This window comes from Palaemon carinicauda, chromosome 10 (genome assembly GCF_036898095.1).
Source record: "Palaemon carinicauda isolate YSFRI2023 chromosome 10, ASM3689809v2, whole genome shotgun sequence".
Lineage (NCBI taxonomy): Eukaryota > Metazoa > Arthropoda > Malacostraca > Decapoda > Palaemonidae > Palaemon > Palaemon carinicauda.
Window position 1 is genome coordinate 152,894,805 of NC_090734.1, and position 21,168 is coordinate 152,915,972.

The window sequence follows — 21,168 nt, forward strand, 5'->3', positions numbered from 1 at the left end:
CCAGATATCTAAAGTTCGTGATCTAGGCATATCTCTTGACTGCAACTTTATCTTTCAATGCCCAAATAAATTAGCAAAAATTACTGGTTATCATCTTAGAAACAATGCTTTTATAAAGAATCACCTGGATGAACATTCTGTGAAGAAATTTGTGATAAACTGTGTTACTACCAGGATTGACTACTGAAACTCCATCTACTACAATTTACCAGAAGTGCAACTTGAGAATTTACAAAAGATAATAAACAGAGGAGCAAGGCTGATAAAAGGTATCCCACCCAGAAAAAGGATCACTCCTACACTAATTCAGTTACACTGGGTGCCTAATAAAGCAAGAATTGAGTTTGAGTACAATAACCCATCAAGTTATCAGAACCAGACGTCCAAAATACCTAAGAATTACTACATATTATGCAGCCAACAAATTGTGTTGACAAGAATAGTTAACAGATGGTTTCAAATTATTAGAATCTATATATGTGTCTACTGTAGGTTCTAAATCCTTTAAATATGTAGCCTCAATACTAGCTCCCACCAGGCATCCAAAAGACTGAAAATATTAAAGAGGAAACTGAAGAATTTCTTGTTCTCTAGGTGCTCCGATAGCATGGATTTGACAAATGAGCAGTATGCGGTGTGAAATGTTGATAAAATGACTGTGAAGGTCCTGTAGAGACTAGGGTTCTGCTGTATAGGACCAGAAAAGCAGCCCATAAAGTGAGTAAAAGTAAGTATTGGGAGATTAAAGTATGGTATTGTGGCAGCACAATTTTTAGTGATAAGGATTATGAAGTTTATTTCTGACCTGATAAGTAGCATAAATCCTCAGTTGGATGTTTAAAAGGTGGTTTTAAGCACTTTAATTTCTTATAATGCAAAATTCTTGCATGGTACTACATGGTGGAGGCCTATCCTTCAAGACATACAATTCTTAAAATCCTTGTTGAAATAACCATGGTCCCAATATGAGAGAGAGAGAGAGAGAGAGAGAGAGAGAGAGAGAGAGAGAGAGAGAGAGAGAGAGAGAGAGATATTAAACTGTACCACCCAGTATGTAAAAGAATTGTAAAAAAAAATAAGAACACCATCTAGCTTGACATACCTTGCGTAAATTCACTATTTTATTTTCTTTATCATCATTACATATATTTATTACCAATTCTAAATTCAAGATTTATAAATAATATATAACAAGAAAATGAGAAATTTACAAAGAGAAGGTGTTCTAGAAACTTAGGGGCCCTGATCAGCCAACAGCATTTAATACAAACGCCCAGAAATCTGCGTTCACATGAGATTTTCAACTCTGGCTCTGTAGGAATGAATGTTACTTCATGCAAGACTATAAAGACTGTAGAGTATCCAACTTTACAGAGTAAATGAAAAAACTCAATATATCATTATAAACTGTTTTTTTCTTTTTTTCATCAACTTTTCCTGTCTTTTGCGGTACTTTTTGTATACGGGATATGTTATATTAAATTATGTCCATCATGTAAGGGTTAAAAGACCAAACAATCCCTGACTATTAGTCATATTTTCCAAGGTTATTATAGTAGTTGCAGCTTTGGCTGTTTTAATGTCATCTTCATTTGCCTTAATACCTAACTGATGTGCATCCAACATACTAACATTTATATGCTGACTTTACATCACTGATGGTGAAAAAAGTTTTAAGATGAATTCAATAGATTTTTTTATAACTTCTTGAATCACTAAAAACTACAAATATTGGCGGCATCTTCTCAATATTGAGACTGTTGGCCATACTGCAGACAATACTTGAATAGCAATACATTTTTTACTTCTCTTCCTTTCTACAAAATCTCTTCCTACCAAGCTGTCAAAATGTTCTAGAAATATTTTATAAAGTTTTTTTTTTTTAATAGAAAGCTTTTTAATTTTGGTAACTTACTTAAAAATGGCAACTTGTTTCTTGTAGCCAAAATACTGGAAGTGGTCATGATGCATGGAATGATTGCATCCTGGTAGGCCACGACGAGAAAAACTACTGCCATAGAAACGCAGTTCTAGATACTTGGCAAAGGAGAGCGACCACGTTTCAAGTGACATTGGCACCACAGGAGTTACCTGAAAAAATAAATAACAGTATATAAACAATATTAAAAAGGGAAAGAGGAAGAGCTGAAGCTCAAAATCTAAGTTGTCAAACTTTAAAAGAGGCCAAAATAATTATGAAAATAATTCAAGCAGAGTTAATCACTTAGTATTTTAAGTAATTGATCTCATTCACAAATACAAAATAAAATCATTAGTTATAATCACTTTGAATCACAAGTTAGCAATTTCAATATGCTTCATTTTCAAAATAAACCTCACCTTCAATTATGAACATTGGTTAGGCAGGAGGGACATGGCCCAAGTGAATTTACATTCTTAGTAATCATTGAAACTAAAACTTCAAGAGACTGCTTGAGATAACTTGAACAATATAATCATTACAAATTGAACAATCTAATTATTATTGTAACAAAAAATCTAAATACTAACAAAAAATAATACCTCATGTTAGACAGTTAACTGGTTCATAGATTCCTGATTTAAAAATAAAAACTAATTAGCAAAGGAAATCCTTAAGATAGTCGGCCAGTTAATGCTGTTTTTCTAAGTACAGGACTTTGACATTTGTATCACTTGATAAGGTGGCTTGGGACATCTCCATACCACATATGACTTTCACTTCTGATCTTTGGTTTTGTGACACCACTGTGATTTATCCAGAAAAGAAGTGTTTTAAAAATTCTATCTCCTCCCTTGATACTTAGTATTAAGACCTGGGATTACCACCATACATAGATCTGATCTAGACCTCCAAGCAAATGGAGAATTTTTTTCTAAAAGTAATTTTTTGCTAGCTATAGATTTTTTTCATTATGGTAAAATATACTCTATAAATACAAAAATAAGAAATTGGAAAAGGGGGCTCCACATGATTGCTCTATAATGTCTTTCTATGTTTTATACTAAATTTAAATGTTATAGCTTTAAAACTAAGGGAAAAGATAGAATTTGAAGGTCAATAAGTAGTTTTGAGATAAGGGTGCTCAGTTTTTCTTTGTACTTCTACAAAGACAATATTAGCAATTCATTATCATTATGAATTTCATATTCCTTTTTGAGTATTAATAAACCAAAACTTATTTATCACAAAATCATAAAGGAAGATTCCTTTACTCAACATCTTGCTTCTTTAGGCTTCTGGTTCCCCCAGGCCTTTTCCTGTGGTAGGAAATTCTTCTCTCTCTTTCCTTCACTAACTTTGCTAATATTGCTGAGATTATGCTCTTCTGAACTCATACTAGAGCGAATTTTCTTTTTCTGTATGTTAGCGAGATACTTTAATTGCCTTTTCCTCTTTGGCATGGTGAAATTCTTGTCAAAACAAAGAAAAACGTAAAAGCAAGAGAATGTCAGAGGTCAATCTTAAACGTGTACTGTCTCTGAGGTTTCTCCTTGCACTGAAGGGTGTAAGCTTCTGGGACTCATGGGGTCTCTACAGATGTCATTGCTTATAATATGTTCAATATCAAAATGTAGTAATTATCAAAATTTAAGATAACAGAAGACAGACTGCATTTTCTTATATGAATCAATGTTTATGGATTATCGAGTTACTTTTACTAATTACCCTGTAACTATGAAAGTAAGAGAATTTGACAAAAAAATTTGTATACACATTCTCCCATACCATATAAAGCTCCATGAAATTTTTCAAGAATTTTGTATTTTTTGCCCTATACCACCACATATTGGCTTACCAGGCAGGCAGGCTGGCCCCCTATAAGGATTTCAGTTTGACAACCTATGAACACATTTAAGAAACCCCATATTGTTGGTGATACTATATGTTGTTTGATGATTATATACTTATTTTTGTTGCTTTTAGTAAATTTTCACTTTTCACATTAAGAATCTAAAAAAAATGACAAATTTCAAGTAGTTAGTGGGGGTAAAGGGGTAGTACCGGCTACCCCGGTCACACAAACACTGGTGTAGTCTTGTCATTTTTTATTGCAGGCAGGACTTACAAGGGGACAGGTGATTGTGGGCCAAATATGCATAAAGAGCTCAAGGTTTTTTCATTATGAAAAATATAAATTACTTTAAATGTCATTTGTTCCATCACTAAATACAAACCCTTTTGTTCTTTATTACGGAAAACTCGCCCTTAAAGGTGGGTGGAAGTCCTAACCAAGTGGCTGGTTTTTTCACCTATGGTTTCCCCCCTATGCTACACACACAAAAGGAGGAACACTGACACCTTGCTAAAACGATGTGCAATAGCACGCTTTAGCGTGCCTGAGCAATCCGTGTGATTGTGTGATACTAGCAATGTGACTAGTCTAGGTAAGAATTCTCAGAAACCGTAGAATTCTTTGAACTAACCACAGATGTTACCCAATCCCACCCCACCAGGGGGTATGGGAACGCAACAAGTATATATTTCCATACAGTAACAGGTTATACAAGGGAAATATTACTTGCAGAAAAAGGAGGCCAGCTTGCAGAATATCATAGGTGCTGTTCCACAAGAGAGGGGAAGATGGAAGAAAGAAAGAGCCAGTTATTCTTATCATTCACTCCAGACTTAATCCAGGTAACCTCTGACCTTTACCATCTGCTACTTATCCATTAAGGAGCTAGAGGTGTTTAGATCACTTGTTGTGTAGCCCCCACAGGACCGATGGAGAACGTCTACGAAGTGTCTGTGGTCTAACCATCTGTGGAAAGGAGAGCATGCTTACCTACCTGTATAGGTAATGGCATGCTGTCATGCTTCATCTTGATAGAGCGAGTCAGAGAGAATGTAGACATTCCACTTTTGAGGATGGAGCTCTTAGCGATTGCTTGACCAGATTGCGGGCTGCTGCGTTGTTACATGCTGCTGGAAGATCGCATGAGGAGACATGCTTGCAGGAACGGGATTGCAAGCAGAGCTCAAACCATGAGCAGGAGAAACTAAGCGATTGCGAGTGGAAGGGTGATCACAAGCTGGAGGGCGATCACGACCTGGAGCTTAGATGCAAGCTGGAGCATAGATGAGAGTTGGAGCGCATCGCAAGCTGGCATCTGGTCGGGAGCTGGAACTTGCTGGCTATCTGGAACCTGTTTACGTAAACACTGGAACTTGGTCACATGCTGGAACCTGTTCACGACCTGTTGCCTGTCACATGTTGGGAACTGGTTGTGAGCTGGACCGCTGTGGGGTTTAGACGCATTTGGATCGTGATGGTTGGTCTGGAAGTTCCTCCAGTCGGTGCTGCGAGATGCGGGCGACTAGAAATGGTCGAAAATGACAAATTCGTAAATAATTTGTATTTTTCGTAACTATACAAACCTTAGCTATTTATTAGGGGTTATACTTTTGGTGGAGCTGAAATGATGAGCCATTGAAATTTAGCAAGGGGTAACTACCCACACCGCTAATTAGCGGGGGGTAGGGGGGGGGAGCTTGCTACCACTCCCTTTTACACACCTGTGATTTAGCTCACTTTGCTTGGAGGTAGGACTTCAAGGGGGATAGGGCTGGCAGGCAAGTTTGGTTAAATAGCTAAGGTTTGTAAAGTTGGGAAAAATACAAATTTTCTAAGAATTTGTCATTTGTTCCGTAACTTGAATACAAACCACGCTATTTATAAGGGGTGACTAACCCATTAGGAAGGGTGGACGTCCTTGCCAATCAGGCTTTTGGCTTTACCCGGTGGCTCCTTATCTGAGTATGTTGGTTCTCTAAAAAATAAGGAGTCCCTGCCCTCGCTAAAACCTTGGCAAGGTCCGTGGCCTACGCAAGCTGTGTCTTGAGACATGCAGAAGTGTGACCGTCTAGGTAAAGTTATTAGAGTCTATTGTAGGAAAAACCCGATGTAACCACGACTTTCCTAATACCACCTCGCCAAGGTATGGGGACGCAACAGTATTAGCTTAATACTAGGTACACAAGGGAACATGGTTTACCTGTAGTGGTTTGAGGTCAGCTTATGCAGAGAACCCAGGATGCTGCTTTCCAGATGAGAGGATAGGATGAAGAAGAGATTAAGAGCCAGTCAAATCAAATCTTTTCAATCACACAGACTAAAACCAGGTAACAGTGCCCTCAACCTTCTACTAATTGTCCAATAAGGAGCTTGAGGTATACAACCAGCTATTGTGCAGCCCCCACCGGACCGATAGAGATCGTATTAAGTTCCTGTGGGTCACACCTCGCAGGAGAAAGGTTGTGAAAGTCACCTGGAGCATTCACATTCTTTCTTGTAAAACCTGCGTCACAGAGTAATCGGCTATGCCCCTGACATCGTGAGTCGTCATGTTGAGATGATGTTTTGGTGATCCTCCTCTAGTCTCTCCCAGTGCTGATGACAAGAGAAGGGACCAGGGTGGGGTGTTGCCGTTTTCTTGAGGTAGTCTCTCATACCTTACCCTGGCTATAGTAACGGATGATCTGGATCGTCCGTTACCGAGTGGAGACTTGTGTAGAATCAGTCACCTCTGGAGACTGCGTCTGGCGACATACAGTACTCAGGAACGAAACTGAATATTGCCTTTTGCCCTTATCATTAATGGGCGATGTCGAAAGAGACCATGAAGTTCCTTGACTCGTATGGCTGCTGTCAGTGTGTGTAGGAATATTGTCTTCTTAAATCAGGTGAAAATTTGTTGCCTGGTGAAGTGGAGCATAAGGAGGTCTCTTCAGAGATCGGAGAATTTGAACCATGTTCCGAGAGGAAGGTCTCAATTCCGACTGGAGAAAGGCAAGTTGTAAGTCCGTATGAGTTAGGAAAGGTCTATCGATGAGAGGATGTCCATTCCTTTCAGTTTGAAGGTGAAGGATCAAGGTTGAGTGATCATCTTTACCTGTCGAAACTGAATAGGGGGTCTTTTCCTCTTGTATATACAGTACTCCAGAATTCCGCTATTGCTGGAATAGAGGTATTGCGTGGAGAGAGAGACTTTCACATGACACCAACCACACAAGATGTTAATACTGACTGATGCTGAGGAATTCCTCAGATATCTGGACAACCTTTTCGCAAAAGATGTACTGGGTAGTCTCCAGGCGTACAAACATAGCAAAGCTATAGGTTGTGGTAGGTGTCGAAGCGAGTTTTCTGTGATGTGGAGAGGGTTCTCTTGGAGAGTATCACGAGCTCCAAAAGGTTTGGAAACCGTTCTACGTAATGCCATAGCGGAGCTAGGAGAGTCATTGAGAGGCTGACCGATGTTCTAGATTTCTTGAGTGCCCTTCTCCAGACAAAACCGGGACGAGACGTAAATGTCATTGTTCGGGACGAGACGTAAATGTCATTGTTCGGGACGAGACGTAAACGTCATTGTTGTACCCATCATTGTTGGTCTGTTTTTTGCCAGAGAGCCTTGGGGTCTAGGGCTGGGGAGCAACGGCAGCCTGAGGTTCAGGAGCGTTGCGAACAGATCCCTAGTTGGAGGACCCCATAAAGTCGGGATATTGTTGGCTACAAGGCGATCCAAAGACCATTCAGTATACCTTATCTGAGATGCTGTGCACAGACTGTCTGCGGGCACATTCCTCTAATCTGGAATGAAACGGCCTGATAGTGGCACCGAACAGACTTTGGCTCATTAGTATTTATACTGTTAGATGGGAAGAGGCTAAGAGCAAGTTCCTTCTTGCTTGCTGATGTGAGCCTATGTGGTGTGTGGTATTGTCGCCCATCACATCACTGAGTGGTCTGTTAGGAACCAATGAGGCTGCTGAAGGACCGGAAAGTTGGCCTTCATCTGTTAAGAGATTTAAGTGAAGGTACTTTCGGACTCTGTCCAGAGGGTTGAGGTCGTGTGGTGCAGCATTATAGTCCCTCCTCTCTTCTTATGATGTGTTCTACGCACAGCATCAAGTCCATGGGGTGTGGAAGGATGAGGTTATACTGCTCTGTAGATTCTCGACTGACACCCATCCCTTGAGGTTCGTCCAAACTTTTAGTCCCATGGGGGTCAGAATGTCTGGGGGATCGATGGCTTGATTCCAGTCAGACTCAAGTCACTCTGGGATGGGAGTTCTTCTCGTTTTGAGAAAGTTTGCGGAGATTGGTGTCTAGAATCATTCCCAGATACACCAGTCTTCTGGGAGGGAAGTAAGGAAGACTTTCGCAGGTTTACCTTGATCACTGGACCTTGGTAAAAAGACTTCAGAAGTTCCGGTGTTAATGCAAGGTTGCCACTGAGTCTGCTAAGGTCAGTCAGTCGTCCCAAAACGGAGGAGACAGAAGCTGATCCTGTGAGACTAGGATGGGTGTAGTGGAAAGACCGAAGCACAGTGCCCTGAACTTGTGTTTCTTGTTTGTCTAGACTGAATCTTCCAACCTTCCTAGATGGATGGTTTGGGCCTGGAAGTATGTGTCCTTTAGGTTCAGTATGCAAATGAAGACCTGAGGTCTTAGCCCTTGTTCAAGCCCCAAAATGGTGTGGACATCCCCAAAGGGACAGCTCGTTGCGGATCCTTTTGCATGGGAGATTGTTGACGCTGGGGTCTTGACTCGTGGCGTAAAGGATCAGATGCGATACCCTGTGTAAGAATTCTTCCCTGAGAGAATTCCTTTAACTAATAGAAGGAAGGCAACGCTTAGCCCTACCATGCGCCCTGATGGGATTGATGCTGTTCCTTAGAATAGAATCAATCTGGCGAATGTTAATCAATGGTTAACAGTTGGGTGTAGTGGTTACTGTGCAGTTGGAGAGTGCTCGCAAATAGTCCCCTATCGACAAGCTGTTGACGAGGGTTGTCGATCGTTTGCCGATCACTTTAGTGTGATGGCGAACGGCCAGTAGCGAGAAGTATGTTGTATACCTACTGATCTAGGGAACTACAGGCAGAGGTTGACCAGTAAGTCCAAGTCACGAACTGCTGGCGAATTGCCGATGATCAGTGAATCGGCGGTCTGAGCCGAGGATGGTAACTGACAGGCAGATGAAGGTCTGGTCAGTCAGCCAATGAGTTGGTAATCTGCTTTGAGAGCCCTGAGAGACAGCAGAATGTTTTAACGATAGTCAGTTGGTGATGATAAGCCACTGAGGATCAGCGATCGATCGCGGACCGGTGATCGGTGAGCTAGAGATCAGCAAGCTGACTATGGTCCCTCCTGGTTGGTCAGAGATCAGCAAACTGATAATGGGCTGGTAAGAGATCAGCGAGCTGAGTTCAATGATCAAAGAAAGATGAGCTGCCTGATCAGCAAGCTAGTGACTGGTTATTGACTAGCAATCGGTAATTGGAACGCTAGCAGTCGGAGATCGTTAGTCATTGGAAGGACTAGAGGTCAATGATCAAGCTGAGCTAGCAATTGGCGATCTGGTGATCGGCGAGCTAGCGATCAGCAAACCGTGAACTAGCCATTAGCAAACAGCGATCTAGAGATCAGTCTGTTGATGCTTTCTTGTTTGCTAACGGTGGTCTGTCAAGGAAAAAAAAACTTCAGAAGAGACAGGGAGCAAGGATTCCCCATTTTGATTCCCCTTGGAAGATGGAATCTTTGTGATCTTGAATCCCTCTGTGAAGCCTCTTTCCTCTTTTCCCAGAGGCCATGTTATGCATTTGGGGGAAGAGGAATGGGGCAATGGTGACCTGTCCAAAAAGTTTTATTCCTTTTTTTTCTGCCTATTGCGCCAGTGTGCAGGAGAGGACTGGTGTGATGGCACACAGGATGATGCTGGTGCTCAGTTTCTGCTGAAGCGCAGTTTCCTGTGAATGCCCAGAAGAGCGCTAACAAGCAAGCGCTGGTTCTTTCTGAAGAGTTGACGCATTGGCGGGCACAAGTGAGCAGAAGGGTACTGGATATGAGAGCGCAGAAGAGCGCTGGCGCGCAGTAAGGCACTATGTAGTTTTGTGCAGTCTCCCTTTAATGCGCCGAAGTGTATGACTGGTTGCGCAAGGGAGGGTGCATTGGCACGCGCGTAAGAGTACTATTGGTGCGCGTGCGGAAGACTGCTGGTACGCGTACAAGACTGCTTGGCACGCACGCAAGACCGTTTGCGCCCGGGAGCGGAAGACCATTGTTGTTGCAGGAAAACCATTGGGAAAGACCACTGTTGTTGCAAGAAAACCATTGGGAAAGACCACTGTTGTTGCAAGAAAACCATTGGGAAAGACCACTGTTGTTGCAAGAAAACCATTGGGAAAGACCACTGTTGTTGCAAGAAAACCATTGGGAAAGACCACTGTTGTTGCAGGAAAACCATTGGGAAAGACCACTGTTGTTGCAGGAAAACCATTGGGAAAGACCACTGTTGTTGCAGTAAAACCATTGGGGCGCGTGCATGGAAGACAGTTGAAGCGTGCGCAAGCGTGCGGAAGACCGTTGGCATGCGCGGGCAAGACCGTTGGCATGCGCGAGAAAGACCGTTGGCACGCGCATGCGCGGGGAAGACCGTTGGTGCACGTGCGCATGCGCGGGGAAGATCGTTGGCGTGCGCGCCAAGACCATTGACGTGCGTGCGGAAGCAATGGTGAGAATGACAATGCTTGCATGACGGAGCTGGTGATCCTCAGAAGAGTCCAGTACCGAAGTCCAAGGACTAACTGTAGTGTAAAGTAGCGCTGGTAGGTCGGCAGGTCAACTGGCAGGACGACTGGGATGAGCCCTTTGGAAGGGCAAACATCCATGATGGAGACCGTAAAAGGTCCACGGAAGAGTCCAGGCCCGAAGTCCAAAGGACTACCATCGGCATAAGGTTGCGTTGGTAGATCAGCAGGTCAGCTGGTAGGACGATCAGGAACTGGGACGTGCCCTTTGGAAGGGCGAACATCCACTGATGGCAACCGTGAAAGGTCCATAGAAGAGTCCAGGACTGAAATCCACGAACTAAGTTGCAGTGTAAGGTTACGCTGGTAGGTCTGCTGGTAGAATGATCAGGAACTGATGAGCAGTGATATCCTCCGAAGAGGTGTTTCTATGAGAGGCCCCTTTCGCGAACGAGAGAGGTGAACACTTCGTAGAAGAGACTTTATGACACCCATGATGACACCCGTGAGGACTGGTGGATCTGCAAGCCGACCTTCAACAGTAGCGATCCTCCGAAGAGGAGTCTCTATGAGTGGCGTCTCTCGCGAACGAGAGGTAAACACTTCATAGAAGCGACTTGCCAAGACTGTGCTTCGCCCCTAAAGGAAGAGAGACTCGGCAAGGGGGGAGAGAAGTCTGGGCGAGGGCAGCAACAGCAGTCTGACACAATGAATTTATTAAGATGTGGGAAGTTCTCTCTTGGAAGGGAGAAACAAGCTCACACCTGGGAAGGAAACTTTCCCTCCGAAGGGAAGTTGTCCAACCCCTGGAGGCAAACCTCCTGGTTAGTGTTCTAAGATGATTTGAAGTGCTGGTTATGTCACGGGAGTACTTCTAAGAGAAGGGATGACGCCCATGATGACGTCCTCTGAGGGACGGCAGTGACAGCAGATTCCCCAGGCATGAACAGAACAGCTTTGCTTCGTCGGTACTCTTAGTCGAACAACGAAAACAGCATGGTTAACTTGGAAAAATTAAATTAATTATTTAACAAAAAAATTTCTTAAGAAGGAACTCCAAAGAGGAACCCCGAGGGAACAAAATAAAAATAAGTATTGCGCCCTTCCTTCCCCAGACGACATCCACGGGAGAAGGGTGGAGCGGAGTAACTGTAATGAAAACAGAATTGCAATTATTTAAATCAGCTAAGACTATTCACTAATAGTGAGAACCACTGATCCTCCGAAGGGAAATTTTCCCCACGGAGAAAAGCTGAAAAGTTAAAATTACAATTATAATTTCACTAAAAATAATTGAGAAACAATCGGAAGCGCAACCTAACCCGTGAACGGGAAAGCTCTTCCCAATAGTACACTGTTGTTGAAAGGTGAATGACCTTAAGAAGAGAAAGACAGTAGTCAATCTCTGAGAGGCCACATTCCCTTCGCTCAGCAATCCACATTTCCCATAGGAAAAGGGAAAAGGTGAAGACAATAGTTGAATGAAAAGGGTCCAGGTGATGATGATTCCCCTGCGGCGGCCGAGTTAATGGTTATATGCTGACGGGGAAGACCGATGGACCAGAGAGGGAGAGGTCGTCACATGTATAAGAAAAAGTAAGTTAAAAGACAAAAATTAATGGCAGTCCAGAATAGGCGAGGAGGGAGAGCGGAAACAACCGCTCTCAATCCGAGCCAAAAGTAAAGTGAGGTAAATCACAGGTGTGTGAATGGGAGTGGTAGCAAGCTACCCCCCTCCCCTACCTCCTGCTAACTAGCGGTGTGGGTAGTTAACCATCACTAAATTTTAACGGCTCGTCATTTCAGGTCCGCTGAAAGTATAACCCCTAATAAATAGCGTGGTTTGTATTCCAGGTACGGAACAATTAGCAAGGCGCCTCTGGGCGCAAGCACGCTCACAGAAAGGAGATACCACTGTGTCGTGAGCACACTCAAGGAGGGAGATACCGCTGTGTCGCTTGTCAGGACTCCCTTGGGAGTGTGACGAGAGCTCCTGGGAGATTCCAAGGTGGGAACTGGCCGAGATGGAGTGGTGATAATATCCTTTGGTCTTAGCTGTTTCTTACTGTCAATGTTTGAGTATTTTTTTATATTTTTTTGTTTATAGTTTTGTTCTTCCTATGTTAATGTTTTATAGAATGATTATCATAAGTTATGTGCTTGTGTTAACATGTGCATTTATGTTGTTATTCATTGTTGTCTTTCTTTCAGTTGCAGATATGGTAGTTTGGAAATTATCACCAAGTATTACTTTCATTAAAATTTATTCAACACAATCATCATGAAAATGACGGGACCGAGGGAGAACCCGTCCAAGGACCTTCTCGAGCATTTCTTCAAGTAGTGAACTGTGAAGGTTGACTGATTGGTCCAAGTACCAGCCCTCAGGATTTGGCCGACTGCCATGTTCTTCTCAAAGGCCAGAGAGGTACTCAGTCCTCTGATGTCATGGGGCCTGGGTTTACCTGGAATAGGAATTCCTACACTACTGTAGGCTCTCCTGATCACTTGCCGTAACCAGGAGATCGTGTTCTTGGATACCGGTTTCTTCACCAATCCTGAAGAAACACGTTTCTTGACTTCAGGCCTCAGCCTGGCCGTCCTCTCCAAGTACTTCCGTACTGCTCTGACAGGGCACAGCCGCAAGTCCTTGGGTTTGTCTGAATGTGGGATTGCCGGCACCGAGAAGCCTTCAAACTTGGGGTCCCAGACTGCTGGGTTCTGGGTCTTGGCCACGAAGGATGGAACGAACTTGAAGGTAGCTTCACGCCAACCCTTCGAGTGTGACACCTCGTATAAAAGTCCATGAAGTTCCCCTACTCATTTTGCCGAAGCTAGTGCCAACAGGAAAACTATCTTGAGGGCGAGTTCTTTGTCTAGGATGTCCTTTAGGGGTTTGAAGGGAGGCTCTGACAGCATCTTCAGGACCCTAGCTACGTCCCACTGGGGCACTCTAACCGCTTGCGGAGGGCATGATTGCTCAAAGCTCTTGATGAGCATTGAGATGTGTCTGGAGGAACCTAGGTCGATGCCCTTCAGGAGGAAGACTTGACCTAGGGCTGCTCTAACTCCTTTAATGGCTGGGATGGACATGGATTTCCTCGTCCGTCCCTGAAATAGACTAAGAAGTCGGCTATCTCCGGGACTGAGGCTCTCAACAGCTTGACATTCTTAGTGGCGCACCACTTCGTGAAGGTAGTCCATTTTGCCTGGTACACAGCGGCCGAAGATAAGATAGTCTCAGGTAACCCGACATCCTCGTTGACGTCTTCGCCGAATAGCCTTCCTTCCTCAGGAGATGCTCGATAACCTCCACGGGTGAAGGCAGAGGGACCGAGGGTTCTCGTGGAACCTTTGAAAGTGTGGTTGCCGGAGCAGGTCTGACCTGTCCAGAAGGGGCCAAGATCGAAGGCGCGCCAGTTCCTTTAGCTCTGCGAACCACTCTCTCTCCGGCCACCAGGGCGCTACCAAAGCCATCCACAGGTTGCTCGCTCTCCTCACCCTGTTGAGAACTTGTCTGAGCATTCCGAAGGGAGGGAAGGCGTACACATCGAGGTTGTCCCAGGGATGCTGGAAGGCGTCCTCGAACGTTGTTCCCGGGTCTGGCACAGGAGAACAAAACACGGGGAGCTGTGCGTTTAGTCTCGTGGCAAAGAGGTCTATTACCGGCAAACCCCACTTCTGGATCAGAGACTTGGCCACTTCTGGGTGGAGGGACCACTCGGACCCCACCACCTGACCCACTCTGCTGAGGCCGTCGGCTAGGACGTTCCTTTTCCCTGGAATGAACCTGGCCGAGATCTTGATCTGCTCCCTTTCGGCCCATTCCAGAAATTCCAACGTGAGGCTGCACAATTCCTTTGATTTTAGTCCTCCTTGCTTCTTTATGTATGCTACTACGGTGCCGTTGTCGCACATCAACGCCACAGTGTTTCCCTGGAGCTTCTGGACGAACTCCAGACACGCCCTCTGTATGTCATCATTTCCAGTACATTGATGTGCAGGTTTTTCTCCTCGGGTCCCCACCTTCCTCTCGCTGTACTGTCGAGGAGGTGAGCACCCCAACCCTCCTTGGAGGTGTCCGTGAAGAGGAGCATCTCCGGAGGGTCGGCCGCGAAGGGCATCCCCTTGAGGGTGTTCGAAGTGTCGATCCACCACTCGAGGACCTCCTTCGTTTTCGTGGTCACTGGAACTAATTTGCGAGGGGAGTCTCTCTGGTCCCAGGCTTCTTTCAGGTTCTACTGAACTCCCCTGAGCTCGAGTCTCCCCTGAGGGATTAGCTTCTCCAATGACACGAGGTGACCTATCAGTCTCTGCCAGTCCTTGACCCTCCTGGGCTGACCCGACAGAAAGGGCCGTAGGATCTGGTTCAGGTTGTCTAGTCTCTCTGCGGAAGGGAATGCTTTCGCCAACCGGGAGTCCAGGACCATCCCGAGGTAGGTCATCCTGGTGGAGGGTATCAATTGGGACTTCTCCCGGTTGATGGTGATACCCAGGACGTTGCAGAACTGCAGGAGCTTTGCGCCTTGCCCCCTCAGTACTTCCTGTGAGTCTGAAAGCAACAACCAGTCGTCCAGGTATCGAATCAGGTGGATACCCTGTTCGTGTGCCCAGGCCGAGACTGTCGCGAAGATCCTCGTGAAGACCTGAGAGGCTGTGGATAGACCGAAGCAGAGGGTCTTGAACTGCAACGTTTGGGTACCGCATTTCACCCTTAGATACTTCCTACTGGAGGGGTGGACAGGGATCTGGAAGTACAGTATGCGTCCTTGAGGTCTATCGACATCATGAAGTCTCCTTCCCTCAAGGCCGCTAGGACTGACTTCGGAGTGTCCATCTTGAAGTCGGTTTTGCACACGAACTTGTTGAGGGTTGAGAGGTCTATGACTGGTGTCCATCCCCCTATCGCTTTCTCCACCAGGAAGTGTCTACTGTAGAACCTGGCCCTGGGTTCTTGACTGGCTCCATTGCCCCTTTCGCTAGCATAGCAGAGACTTCTTCTTGCAGGGCTGTCCTTCTCAGGGGGTCTTTCGGTGCCAACCATTCCGCCTGTAGATCTGGTATCAGAGATGGGGGTTCCGTCAGGAAGGGCAACCTGTGTCCTTCCTTCAGGATCGTCACGGTCCACGGATCCGACCCGTGGTCCCGCCATGCTGGCCAAGAATTTTTGAGGCATCCCCCCACCTGAGGCTTTGGCAGGAGTAGGGGGCTTCCCTCCCTATCTCCTTCGGGAAGCACGGCCCGAACGCCCTCTTCTGGAGGCCGAGTAGGAGGGCCTAAATGTTGACTGCGTGGTTGCATATCCCCTACGGGAGGGCTGAGAAGGCTGCTGCCAGGACGTAGTAGGAGCGTCTCTCCTGGGCTGGTTGGGTGAGGCGCGAGGAGGAAGAGGGACGTCCGAAGGAGATCTTCTATGGTTGGATCTTCTTGCTGGAGGTGGTCTCAGTTCCCCCACATCCTTTAACTTTCTCACCCTCTCCATCACTTCTTCTACTTCCTTGAGGGGGAAGACAGTCTCGCCCCACAGTGGAAGACTCCTCAGGGACCTAGCCTCTCTGTCGGGGAGCCACCTTACCAGTTTGCTGAGTACAGTGTCCCTTTTCCTTAGTATCCAGTTAGCGGTTTGCGTAATTGACTGATAGGACAGGAACTTCAGGGCCTTACCTCCCGAGCTAATTAGCTCTTTCAGTAGGGCGTGGTTTTCTGGAACCGCTAGGTCGTACGAGGATTGGAACGCTACCAGCGTGGCGGCCCACCAATCCAGCCAGGATGACACATGCACCAGGTGCCTGGACAGCCCCTCCATCATGGCGGTCTCCGCTGGCAAGAAACAAACCGGGGCTGTGGTCGGCCCCTCTTCTGCTGCGCCTTGTCCCAAGATGGCGACTGCTGGTTCTACTGCGCAGGGTCCCGCGCGGTGGCCTTCCAGGAGGTAGAACCGCAACTGAGTCTTTAGGCCCTGGAGAAGCCTAGAGGCGCTCTGGTTCTTGGGGGCCTCCGCATGGTTGGCCACTACCTTGCTCACATGTGCCAATCCCAGCTTCACGTCTCTAGCTACCGGGAGCGCTAGTGAGGGATTAAGTTGAACGGGGGCATCCACCATCCTGTTGAGGCTCGAGAGCCAGAACTCGTCAGACAAGGGCTCCGGTTCATCCAGCCTATGGTGTCGTCGGATGAGGCCTATGACTCTACAGTATGCGGAAAGATGCGGAAACCTCCGCTGGAGAGCCTTCTTGCCCCTCCTCTCTCTTGTCCACGGGGGGTCATAGTTCTCGTGACGACGGACCTCTGACGGGGGGAGCCGTACCAGGAGGTGGCATCCTCTTGGAGTGGTCCAATTCCCTCGCTTTCAGGCCGTAGGATGGGCATCGCCGCTGGGACGGAGGTCTCCGTCCTTGATTTCTCCCTTCTTCTGGTGGACCAAGGGTCCGCGGGCTTACCCGTCGAAGAAAAGAACCTCTCTCGTTCTGGATGTCTCCTTGGAGATCTTGAAAGAGGGACGCGGCTGCGAGACCGAAGGGGAGACTCTCCCCGCTGGGCGGGTGGCGTCGGAACCTTCACGGACCTATGCCTGTCCCTCGACGTCTGATGCGACTAACTCCTCCGTCGGTCAAATCTGCTCCCGTCGATGAATCCTACAGGTGATCGGGGTCTAGCGAGCCATCCCGAGGTGCCCGCGACGGCTGCCGCCCCCAGGAGTTGGCTATGTGGGATGGAAACCCGCACCCATTCTTCCTCCGGCGAAAGACTTCTGAACTTCCTCCTGGGGGACCTTGAATGTCTATCCACGTGGCGGGGTCTTGAAGTAGAGCGCGAACATGATCGTCTCCTGCGAGACCTATCCCGTCGCCTTCTATGGTCTCTCGGGGCTCCTTCATCTGACGAGTAAGAGTAGGTCTCAAACGAGGAAGCCGAGGATCTGTAGGGTCTCGTTAGAGGGTCCGAAAGTACACGTGTCGTTGTCGGTTCTGCATGGGGCCCGGCCGATGACGCAGGCTCCATAAAATCCACAGGGAACGACGCTGACGGTGTTGGAGGGGAGCGGGGAGCTCCTCGTTGGGGAACCAGGCCTCAAACTCCTCTTCCATTCTGTGGGGTGATCTGAAGGGCGTCTTGGGAGGCCCCCACACGAGGGCGTCTGATGGCGGCGAGTCGTCCTTCTCGGTGTCACCTTTGGCTGCTGACGCACCTGAAAAGCCCGCCCAAGAGGTGGAAGAAGAAACTGCTGCCGTCTTTCCCCACATAGGATCGTCTGAAGATACAGGGCCTACTTTGTCCAGGGCCCCGTCCCCCGAAAACACACCCGCCCCTCCCTCAGGGACCCCACTTGCCTGGACAGAAAAGACAATACCACTGTCTGGTAATTCAGACTCCTGGGGAAGGGCCACCGGCTGCTTCCCCACAACAGACTTACCTCGACCCCTATTCTGGGTAGGGGAGAAGGTAGAGAAGCTCTATCCGACGGGACGCCGGGCGAAACGAGAGACGAAGAGACGTTGGTCTTCCTCGGAGACCGTCGAGGGGCTTTCTTCTTTTTCATGCCGTAACGCACCCACTGCACTTCGTTCCAGGACTCGCACTCCGGACACGTGGCTGTAGGGGAACACACTGCCCCTACACGACGAACACAAGGAGTGCAGGTCAACTTAGAGTTTTGAGAGAAAAGCGCCACACGATTTGCCAGCCATAGGCCCAGGGCAACGACGGGGCTGCTCCATAACGCACTAGCAATATACCGCGAGACACAGGAACACAGAGGGAAAGGAAGGGAAGCACACAAGGGACTATGTGGGACACAAAGGGATCGGGGACACAAGGGGTCGCACTGGGTTAGAGAGATTGCGTCGGTGTGTTAACGCCGACGCGACCAGAAATTTACCGAGGAGCGAGACCTGAGAAAGCATGCTCTCTGACCCCGGGTCATCTCTGGGCGTGTATCACTCCGCCAGAGATTACCCCGCATAGAGAACGGGAATAGGGTAAACTACACAAAATTCTGGTCAGATGGGAGGAGATCCCAGATACTCCTAAGAAAGTAGTTCGAGGTAAGTACTCCATGTTGGAACAAATGTGCATTTATGTTGTCATTCATTGTTGTCTTTCTTTCTGTTACAGATATGGTAGTTTGCTAATGTGTTGAATAAAGGTTGGAAATTATCACCAAGTATTACTTTTATTACAGGATGATGGATGCGTCGAACTCACGAAGGGTCAGCAACATCTTTATGCTCCGATGAGCCACACTGCGTGGGACTTGAGAAAGGCATGGTTGAAACTAGACGCCTTCTCATAGTCACACGTGGCAGAGACCACTCCAGGGAGGACCTAACTGGCGAATGGGAAACCTGTACTTCAAGAGTGACAGGAATAGGCCTCAGACTTTGGGCCCCTCCGCCAGTTGAGCGAACTCAGAACAAGGGGGAGCATCATTGTTGGGATGTTGAGCTAGAACTGTAGCGGGTGAAAAACATCAAGCTGAGTAGACTGCGATGGGTACGAACTATAGAGAATCCTCCAGTACGAAACTTCGGAGCCTCTAGGAGGAGGATCAAGGTCAACCTCTGAGGAAGCCAGACAACTTTTTCTCCACTCCCCACTGCAACAGTTCAAACAGACCTTCCTTCAATGGGAGACCAGCAATACTTAAGGAAGGCTGCAACTGCAAAAGATCGTCAACAGACAAGACTCCCGTGTGGAGAAGGGCGGTGCCACTTCACTGGGGGAAGCGGCGGTGTCCTTCAAATCTGAGGGTTGTCCAGAGCTTAAAGGGTCATTGCTCCTCCTCGACCGGTCCCTTGGGAGATCGATCGAGGAGCTTCGGGCAGTAATTAAGGAGAAGAAGTAGGAAGTCGAGGTTTCTTCAATTTCGAGGATGACTCCAAAAGAGAAGAATCCCTTTGACTTCTTTGGTTTCCTACTAAACCTCTCCCACTGGGAGGATGACCACTTCCTACACTCATTACAAGTGTTATCCTGGGTACAAAGTCATCCTCGGCAGGTCAGGCACAGAGAATGAGTATCGATCGGAGATATTATGTACCGCACTTTCACCCCTCAAGTCCAGAACTAGTCCGCATGATCACCAGGAAGAAACACTCACAATCTGAAGAGAGAAAGCAAAGAAAAAATGAATGACCAGTCAGTATGAGCGGTAGAAACGAACGTCCATTCTCAACCAAGCCAAAAGCAAAAGTGATGAGACAACACTGGTGTGTATGTCAGCAGATACCTGGTACAACCCCCAGGCAAACTAGCTGTGGGTAGTTACACCTTACTAAAAGTCTTATGACTAGTCTTCCAGCTTTGCCAAAAGTATATTCCCAAATGAAGGGTGAAAGGATTTGTATCTAGTGACGGAACAAACCAAGTTTGTTTTTTCCAACTATTCCATAACTGTTCAACTATGAATCAAAGACAGTAAAGGGAAGACTGGAAAGCTCTTTAACAAAAATACCCATGCACGTTACTTCTCAGATTAGAGCCATACATTGATAAAGAGCCTAACTAAAATTCACTGAAAACCTCTACGGATGTATTAATTATTTCTGAAATTAAAGCTTTTGGTAGTATTAAACTACTGTAGGTATTGTTTCTTTTTTAAATTATGCATTCTAAGAATCATTTACTTATTTATTATTTAGCAATTATGATTAACAATTCATACCAAAATTTGTTTTTCTTTAGTCCAGATGTAAAGAAAAGATCAAAATGATCAGCATCATCTGTTGCCAATACGTCCCCCTAACTAGGGAAAATGCTCACAGAAACTCCAGCAACTTTCCGGTATTTCCTTTACTGTCTTGGGCTCTGAAGAAAGCTAAACCACAGATTTGAGCTTTGTGGTCTTTCCTTTACTGTCTTAGACTATGAAGTATAATGAACCACAGATTTGCTCACCTGTCTACAGTTCTTGCACCAGCTCCACATCAGAATGGTACCAGCATTTGAGTCATCCAGAACAGTGTCCAAGCACCTCAACAACACATCAACACATCCAGTATCGTGCACAAACTTGCGAATGTGATTGACCAAACCTTTGGAGCACTCTGTGGACGGACACATATAAGTCTGGCTAAAGCAGTAGCGCTCAAGGAAGGCACCCAGGGGAATATCATTTCTTCCATAGAAGTCCATAGTTAGCACCCTGTTGAATAATAACAATTCCACTGAGAGAAATGATAAAAGTAAATTTGGTGCAGTTTTTTTGATAAATCAACACAGTTACCATTCAGTAATTAAGCTCTAATATCAAAATACAATCCATATTCATAACATAAATCTCCACAATAACCCAGATTAGATTAGTTATCTTAAATAGTGGAAATCATATAATTTGTAATGAATGTAGAAATTTCCTTGAGAAAATTTGTGCTTCTGAAAAATCTAAAAGGTCTCGGAAAAACAATATGTATTGAAATAGTAAATGTGATGCCAAAATGCCGAAGTAATTGAAAACTATGCTTATTGCAGAAGAAACCTTGCTTCAACTGGGTATATATATTTTCTTCTACAAGACATGCACTCATATTATGTGCCAATATTTAATTGATACAAAATTCTAATCAATATTTAATCTCCTGGCTTGATCTTATCTTCATCTCTATTGCTATCTCTTAACTAAGGGATGAATCTTCTCCAATCTTATCTGCACATAT

At 46.1% G+C, this 21,168-nt stretch overlaps 1 protein-coding gene across 6 annotated transcripts in view; it reads right to left on the reverse strand.

Annotated features, from left to right (window-relative positions):
- fab1 (fab1 kinase) overlaps positions 1-21,168 on the reverse strand; it is a 248,905-nt gene that overhangs the window by 94,763 nt on the left and 132,974 nt on the right. For all 6 annotated transcript variants that reach the window (XM_068382042.1, XM_068382041.1, XM_068382038.1 and 3 more), the window contains 2 exons: positions 20,411-20,657; positions 1,916-2,091 (listed from right to left, as the gene is read on the reverse strand). In XM_068382042.1, the coding sequence (XP_068238143.1) occupies positions 1,916-2,091; positions 20,411-20,657 (423 nt within the window). The remainder of the gene's footprint in view (positions 1-1,915; positions 2,092-20,410; positions 20,658-21,168) is intronic.